Source organism: Alexandromys fortis, unplaced genomic scaffold (assembly GCF_014885135.2).
Source record: "Alexandromys fortis isolate MF-2015 unplaced genomic scaffold, M_Fortis_MF-2015_v1.1 scaffold_222, whole genome shotgun sequence".
Classification (NCBI taxonomy): domain Eukaryota; kingdom Metazoa; phylum Chordata; class Mammalia; order Rodentia; family Cricetidae; genus Alexandromys; species Alexandromys fortis.
The window spans coordinates 1240477-1249341 of NW_026068108.1; the positions used below are offsets into that span (position 1 = coordinate 1240477).

At 43.1% G+C, this 8865-nt stretch overlaps 1 protein-coding gene across 2 annotated transcripts in view; it reads left to right on the plus strand.

Annotated features, from left to right (window-relative positions):
- The window catches only part of Cstpp1 (centriolar satellite-associated tubulin polyglutamylase complex regulator 1), a 180804-nt gene that overhangs the window by 74654 nt on the left and 97285 nt on the right, over window positions 1–8865 (plus strand). For both annotated transcript variants that reach the window (XM_050124336.1, XM_050124337.1), the window contains exon 3: window positions 2535–2665. In XM_050124336.1, the coding sequence (XP_049980293.1) occupies window positions 2535–2665 (131 nt within the window). The remainder of the gene's footprint in view (window positions 1–2534; window positions 2666–8865) is intronic.

Sequence of the window (8865 nt, forward strand, 5' to 3'; positions counted from 1 at the left end):
CTCCATTTTCATTGTATTTCTTCGAAGTTAGAGATAATATTTTTTATTTTTGTTTTTTGAGACAGGGTTTTTCTGTGTAACAGCCTTGGCTGTCCTGGAACTCATTTTGTATAGCAGGCTGACCTCAAACTCAATGAGACCCGCCCGCTTCTGCCTCCTGAGTGACAGAATTAAAAGTGTGCGCCACCACCGCCTGACTGGTTAATGGTATTTTTAATGTTGATTCGTCCATTTTATTTAATTAAAACTTTATTATTCTGAGTAGTGGTGGCATATGCCTTTAATTCCTGCTCTTGGGAGGCAGAGAGGCAGGCAGATCTCTGTAAGTTTGAAGCCAGCCTGGTCTATAGGCCTAGTTCCAGGACAGCCAAGGCTACACAGAGAAACCCTGTCTTGAAAAAACAAAAATTAAAAAAAAATTTACTACAAACAACTTACAAATAAAAGATGCCGTGCAACACGCCTTTAATCCCAGCACTCAGAAGGCAGAGGCAGGAGGATCTCAGTGAGTTCGAGACCAGCCTGGTCTACAAGAGCTAGTTCCAGGACAGGCTCCAAAACCACAGAGAAACCCTGCCTCGAAAAACGAAAAAAAAAAAAAAAGATGCCGTGCAGTGCAGTTAGCCAGACCCAAAGTCTACCCATCCAGTGAGCGTCTAAACAAGGAGAGCAGCCGTGCTGAAGCTGGAGAGGTTCACATTGCATTGTATGGCCTGAGTCCATCCCTGGAGTCCACGTGGTACGGAAGAACTGATGTATACAAGTTATTCTCTGACCTTCACATGGGTGCCTTGGCACACACATCTCCAGTAAATGAATAAAAATTTAAATGGAGAAAGCATGTTGAATCATTAGGGACTTATAGATGAGATATGATGGCCTGTGTTCCTGGGGACAGAATCACAGAGGGCATTTGAAATAGGGTCTGAACCACATTGAGGAGCTGGAGAGATGGCTCAGTGGTTAAGAGCACGTACGTGCGTAGGCTCAAATTCAACTTCTAGTTTTCACATTAGAGGACTCACACCTGCCTGTACCAGCAGCGCCACCAGGGTTGAAAACCTGTGGCCTCTGTGGACACCTACAGTCTTATTTATGCGCACACACACAATTAAAATTTAAAAACTGTGTGAAGGATGTGATTTCACCATCATTAGTTCCTCTGCAGTTTAGACCATGATTTAGATACTACCTTTCTGCCCTGAGTATAAAACATGCTTTGGGACTTTGGGAGTCGTTGTCAGATGGCTCTGTACATTTAGGATACAGTGTTATCGTTTTAGACTCCACTTGCTGGGAATGCAGTCTGCCCCATTTCTCCATCCTGGCTCATTTGCTGTAATTTTCATTTTCCTTGTGTAAGATGACAATGGCACTGCCATAAATTCATGGCTAGATTAACCCTTTCATAGCTTTAAAGGCCTCTCTTCTATACCACACCTTGCCAAATGTTCTCAGCTGGCCTTGTAGTGTGTTAAATGTTGATTTCCATGGTGTTTTTCCATGAGAAGAGTATTTAATCTGATTATTCACCACAGCACTGTTAATATTAGAAAGGCTGGTTTTATCCTAAGTGATAACATACTCTGTTAGACAGTAGACAGTCTCCCCGGGGGGCTCCTCTGTGAGAAGGGAAATGGACAAGATGGCTCTTGAAATGTTTTCTTGTTCAGTTCAGTCATCCATATCCTTCTTTTAGATGGCCATCAAGTGAAAACTGGACTTGGAAGTTACTGATGCCCCCTTATTGCTTGCCACCTTCACTTTACTGTCTTGTTGCCACAAAAATAAGTGTGTTTTACACTCATCATTTTCCTTTTAGGGAATTTAGGAGTTTCTGGAGTCTGAAGCTGCCCTTGGTGGTGACGTTTATTGGATAATTGCTTAGTCTCCTATGGAATTTCCATTTGTAGATTACACTGGGCTCTACACTCTATTTCTTTGGCAGGAAAATCCAAAAGCAACAGAGTGCATTTTTTCCTCCTGTCCCTGGCCCAGTTTAAACAATGACTCACAGGAGCCCTAGGGCTTTTGCTTCGCATTTTCATTTAGGGGCCACTTCTCCCCGTGTCTACTTTGTCTCTGTTGTCCCTTTGGAATCATCTCTCTCCTTTGACACGTAGGATTGTCTCTGTAGGTATTGTAAGGGTGCGCATAGTACTGTAGCACCCTAAAACAGACAGCCATGGTGCCAGGGGGAGTGAAGAAGCGGCACCCCAGAAGATACAAGTAGCAGTTTCATCCAGGTAAAGACAAGGAATCTCATTTAACCTTAAACCTTCTGGGAGGCACACAGCAGAGGTGACATGACCTTCCAGGGGCCCCAGTTGTACAAAGATGTTTTTATAGAAGGACTTGATCTAATCTCTAGTTGAGAATTTTGCAAGTGGAAAAAATAGACACACACACACACACACACACACACACACACACACCCATTCACCAGTGGGTCTTTCTCTCTGGTTTACATTTCATTCTGGTTCCAGCCTTCTAAATTTCATCTAATGATTAATTCTTCATTTTTCTTCTTCCAGTTTTAACAGTGTATGCCAAGGAACGCACATTCTTTTCCGGGAATTCAGCTTTATCCAAGCGACACCTCACAATCGGGCATCGTTTCTACGAGCCTTCTGGAGATGCTTTCGAACCGTAGGCAAAAATGGTGGTAAGTCTTCTTAACTCTATTTCTCCCCATTCCCTCCCCTCCCCCTTTCTATCCTTTCCAAGCATTTTCCTTTTTTAAAAATACCATTTATGTATTGGATATTGTTCGTGTGTGTATGTAGGTTGCAAAAGTGACCTATTTAAGGTGTTTGGAATGCACGTTGAAGATAGTGGTGCACACGTGAAGGTCAGAGGGCAGCTCTGAGTTTCTCTCCTACCACCTTGGGGGTTCTGGGGATTGAACTCAGGTCATCAGGCTTGATAGCACATGCCGTTTTACCTTCTGATCATCTTGCCAGCCCGTACAGTTTTTAGTATGGTCCTCTGATACGGTTTGAGCCTATGGTTGTAGGCTTTGGAGTACCTTATTTTGAGAAGATGACTATACTGTGTCAGAGATATTATTAGCTATCATCACAGTGATGCCCATTAAGAACTGAGTATAGTTCTGAAATGGGACCAGAGAGCTAAGTGACTGGGAAGGGCACAGAGCGAATGACAGAACCAGATTAATGCCCTTGCAACCTGACTGCAAAGTGTTTGCTCTTGGCCAATATAATGAGTAAAAGGAATGAAGTAAATACAAGTTACGGCATTTCTCTCACTGCATTTTTCAGCTTTGTGTTCTTTACAGTTTCAAGCTTTGTGCAGGTTCCTACCATGCAAGGATACAGACCGGCACCATTCTAGAATAGTGTGCTGTGCTCTTTCTCCCTCTACGTCTAACTCTTCCATTGTCACCAGATATTTTGTAGCAGTTCTGCTCAGTGAGCTTTGATCTTACCATTGCTTTGTTTTAGGGGCATGACTGGTGCCTCTGTAGGTACTGAACTTAAGTGTTACACATGTTCCCTGCTCTGCAGTGAGCCATCTCCCTTCTCTCCCTCTTCTTGCCCCCCCCCCCCCCGCTGTCCAAGGCAGGACGTTGCAATTAGGCAATTACTAACCCTTTAGAGGCCTATAAGTGTGCAAGGGGAAAATCGAGTTGTATCACTTGAAATAAATGCTTAATTTTAAGGAGGAAGGCATGTCAAAACCTGAGAGAAGCTAAAAACACGGCCTCTTCTATCAACCAGCTGATTGTGAGTGTGAAGGAAATCTTCTTGGGCTGCTACTCAAATGATAGGAAAGAAAAACTGTTGAGCAGGACATGGTGGCACACACCTGTAATCCCAGTACTAGGAAGTTGAGGATCAGGAGTTGCTATATAGCAAGACATCAAAACACACGGGGGACAGGAGGCTGAGACTTAACTCAGTGGTTAAGAGCACTTGTTGCCCTTGCAGAAGACCAGAGTTCCATGCCAAGCACTCATATGGAGGCTCACCATGTAGAGGAAGTAGGTGGGCACAGTGTCCAGCTGTTTCCATTGAGTTTACAAGCTCCTCCATCCTGTTCTGAGCAGGTCTCTGCTTCTTTATGCAACCTTTTTAAAAATCATCTCGAATCTTATTAGATCGTTTCAACTATCCTGACAAACAGAAAATATGAGCATTTTTCCCACTTTGTAATTAATCAAATTATGTAACTTGGGTGACTGCCTGTTGTTTGAGAAGTTTACAACCATGTTTTCAGGCCTGGCTTACTTTTTAAGCACCTCTCTTTCTCTCTTCTGCCTTATGTTTAAGCCTATATTAAATTGTTAATAAAAATCTTGACTCTGAGGAAGAAAAAGAATTAAATAAATGGGAATTGTTTAACTTGGAGGAGGGTTGCACAGCTGGCTCGCTGTCAAACTGCAGTAGACCTAGATAGGCTGATGTGCTCACGCAATGTTTTTTCCACTGTTTCTGCTTTGAAGGCTACTTCGTCCTGTCACACAAGAAGTATCCAGTGTACTGGCAATAGCATCTTTCCCTTTACAAAATGAAAGGTGGATTCAACCTCAAGTGAACTGGTCCACTGGTCTCTATGTAAATGCCCACACTGTGTAAGTGAAGTCTGTACTACAGCAGACTCTGTCTTTGCCAATTCCTTCTTAGTGCCTTGGTCAGTAATAAGAAACTCACTGAGGATCTGGTATGCTGAAGAATGCTGGATTGGTTTTGGTGATATGGCATATAGAGATGACTTATTTTTTCTTGATTTAGGAGTAGGGCCTCTTCAGGAATTTATGTGCTTTCACAAGGGATTCATATAACATTTGAACTCTAAGCAGATGTGGATTTCTTTATCTTTCTAATCGCAGCTGCCAGTGATGCATCCAGCTGCTGAGGAAAGTAGCTCCCACATTCCCTGTGATCCTCTGGCCATAAGCAAGACCCAGATTCAGACTTGACACTCATTTCTAGGCTTCTCAGTTATGGAGCTTCCGACTTCTTAAAGACCAACTGCAAAGTCTGTGTCTAGATGAACCTAAAATCCTTTCTCAAACACTTCAATACTGTCTCCGCTTCTTCCAGGAACTTTGGAACACCTTCCAGAGTGTGTCAGTTCCTGGTTTTAATCTGGAATGAGCAAAAGCTCTTGGAGGCAGAACTTAGAAGGAAAAGATTTATTAACCACTACCCCAGTTCGATGCCAGGCACTGACACAGCCGAGCTGCACTGTTCTGTTCTACAGATAACTTCCTTACAGCATTGAGTTCACATTTGCATTCGCAGGAAGAGGCTGAACCTTCTGGGAGGTAGCAGAGGAGTTTGCAGTTCCAGCCTGTCTAAAACGAAGCCACCTGTAGAAACTTAAGGAGCTGACCCCTCTGGCAAGAAACATTTCCTTGCAGTTTTTAGCAAGTACAGAGATTCAGTGTCATTTCTGTACGACTGAGTTCTGAATGGTGCTAATTTCCTTGAGTCTGAGTTTCAGGTAATCTTATGAACACTACAGTAAACCTCTTGCTATCTGGGCAACTTCAGACTTTTGGAAGCAGAAAGACCTATTCAAATGTAAAAAACCTTTAAAATTCATCCCCTTGCTTTGGTATTTCTTTCAGTGTGGAAAGATTAATCTGAATTTTCTGAGCCTAAAAAAAGACTGAAATTCGTTTGAAGTTAATCTTTGCTTCTGTTGGGGAGTATCAGCCCCAAAAAGGTTTTTGTTCAGTTTCTTTCAATAAGAATGTAGCTAGGGGCTTTGTTATTTACCAACAGAAATACGTATTTGACATATATTTTCAGTTGACAAAATAACAGTAGGTAATTCTATTGTGAAGAATAACTATCAAAAGAATTGTCATTGTGACACAATTAATACTGGAACAACTACTGTCATATACTGTTTACCAGACAGTGGTAACAATGAGACCCTAGAAGCAGTTGACCAGGCTGGCCTTGAACTCATAGAAATCCTTAAAGGCATGTACCATCACCGCCCAGCATTTCTTTTCCTCCTCTTTCTCTCTTTTTTATTTTATTATTTATTTACTTATTCATTTTGAGACAGAGTCATAATAACCTTTGTTCTTTGTTCTGAGAGGGGGTCTCAAGTATCCCAGGCTGCCTTCAGAGTTCCCATGTAGCCAAAGAGGACCATGGATGCCAGTCCTGCTTCCACCTCCTGAGAGCTGCTAACAGTGTAAGGAAAGAAATATTCAAAGAGCATGACAGTGTTCTGGAGTTACACAGGTAGAGAGTAGGGCCCAGGGAGGCTGAGGTAGCCAGACAGTGCAGACTAGAGTAACACTGAAAAAGGTTGTTCAGGGATATGTGAGCCGCCAACTACAAACTTTACACAGTTTATGAATTTAAACAATCACCAGAAAACAGCAGGCTGGACATTCTAGTCAGATGGAAAGACCTCAAAATATGCCTGGTGTTTACTGGGTAAGAATCTCAGCAGCTTAAAAGCAGAGTATTAAGGGGTGGGGTGTAGCTCAGTGGTTTAGCACATGCCTGGCATGCCTAAGGCCTGGGTTCAGTTTCAGCTCTACAAAACAAAAAACAGCAAAGCATTAATCCAACCTATAAGTAACTGTGGACATACCGCAATGGTTGGACTTAATGATCATTTGACTTCACCATGCTGGGAAAGTAGTGTACTATCAGTAGAAGCTCTTCTGAGGGGCTGCTTGAGAGGTGACTCAGCGGGGAAGAGTGTCACTCTAGAAGAGGGTCTGAGTTCAGTGTCAGCACCCACACTAGGCAGCTCACGGCTGCCTCTAACTCAAGCTCCGGCTGCCTCTAACTCAAGCTCACGGCTGCCTCTAACTCAAGCTCCGTTGCAGTCCAAGGGCATCTTGCACTCATATGCACATACCCCCACATGTACACACAAGATTAAAAACATATCTTTAAAAAATGGAGATTAGTGTTGACCCACCTTTAACCTCTTTCTTTAAACTAGGGTCACTATTCAACCTGAGTTTTGTTGGCTGTTTTTTGAGAAAGTGTCTCTTGTTGTTCATCTGGCCTTGAACTCAGTAGGTAGCCAAGGATGACCCTGAAGTTATGATCCTTCTGCCTCTGGCTCTGGAATGATGCTATCCCAGGGATGCCCCTCCACATATATTTTTAAGCAGTGCCTGCTAGGCAAGCCTCTACAAGCTGGAGGTGCATCCTCAGCCCTAGAAACCCCGCAAAGCCGTTCCCAAGGACAATTCCATACAATTGTATACAGTCCCTTAGATGACACACTGGCAAGTAAGAATTTTGAAAGCATGAGAACATGAACTGATTCCTTTGGAAAAAGATAAAAAGTTCGTCTTGACTGGGGTTTAACCTGTAAGAGAAAACCTTCATTGCAGATTCAGAGGAACTAATGCTGAGTGTTTATTGTGTGTAAGCCAAAGAGAACTGCTTTCCATGTGTTCAGTTAGTCACCAGAGCAGACAGGAGTCAGTGTGTTAGTACCCTTCTCACATTAAGAAACGGAAAGCCAGAGAATTAAAAGCACGTGTCACAAAGGTTTTAAAAATTAACTAATTATTATTATTATTTTATTATTGTGCATATGCGTGTACATGGACGTGTGTGTGTGTGTGTGTGTGTGTGTGTGTGCACGCACAAGTGCTGGGTGGAGATCAGAAGAAAACTTTGTGGAGTTAGTTCTCCCTGCACACGTTTGTGTGGGTTCCAGGGATCCATCTCAGGCAAGTGCCGCTGAGCCATCTTGCTGGCTTCCTAAGCAGCAGCTCAACTCACAAAGGCCATGTTTGTGACACTCTGCTGGCTTCCTGAATGCATGTGACCCAGTTATGAGGGTTTCATGTGTCCTAAGAAGAAGTGTGTGCTTTCTCCTGAGGTCAGTGGAGCCCGATCACTGAAGTGTGGGAGACATTGCCAGGCGGGTAGCTAAGGCTGGCTGAGGCAGAAGCCAGTTAGGAGACAGAAAGGACGCGGATCCTGAGAGCTACGACGCGCTGACTGATTAGGTGTGGGGTGTGGGGAAGAGGTGAGAATGAATGCTGGAGGCTGGGGACATCGATGGTGCAGAGGTTGAAAGCATTGCTCTTTTCCAGGGGACCTGAGTTAGTTCCTAGCAGCCATATCAGGTGACTCCAGAGGATCTGACGCCTCCTCCAGCCTCCACAGGCACTGCACTCACAGACTCAGACATATACACATACATAAAAATATGTCCTTTTTAAAAAAATGAACGAATGCTTGGATCTAAAATATTGCCAATTACCTCTTAGGAGGCAGCGGCAGGACAGAAGTTCCTGAGACCCAGTTTCCTTCCTCCTTTTCTTTCATCTTTCTTTTCCCCACTTGAGCTCACTGTGGCTTTGTCTTCATGGTCTGGGTGGATTTGACCTGGGAACAAGTGTTTGTCACACTGCTTAGGCAGAAATCCTTATTCCCATGGAGTCTGTGGTCTCATATTCAGAGACCTTACAAAAATCTCACTTTCAGACTTTAAACTCTCGGAATCAGAGAATTTTGTTTAGTTTGTGGGTTGGTTTTTGTTTTGTTTTTTTGTTTTGTTTTGTTTTGGTTTTTCAAGACAGGGTTTCTCTGTAGCTTTGGAGCCTGTCCTGGAACTAGCTCTGTAGACCAGGCTGGTCTCAAACTCACAGAGATCCGCCTGCCTCTGCCTCCCGAGTGCTGGGATTAAATTAAAGGCATGTGCCACCACCCAGCTGGAATCAGAGAATTTTCAACATTTAATTACATAATTTTTAAAAATCTGCACGTTTTCTAAAATATTCATCATCATGTTGTTGACTTTGGGGGCAGTGCAGACAGATAAGGCTCAGCTAAGGCTCTGACCTGACTTTCTTCATTTTTTTTTATTTAAATATTTACTTATTTATTTTTATTTATA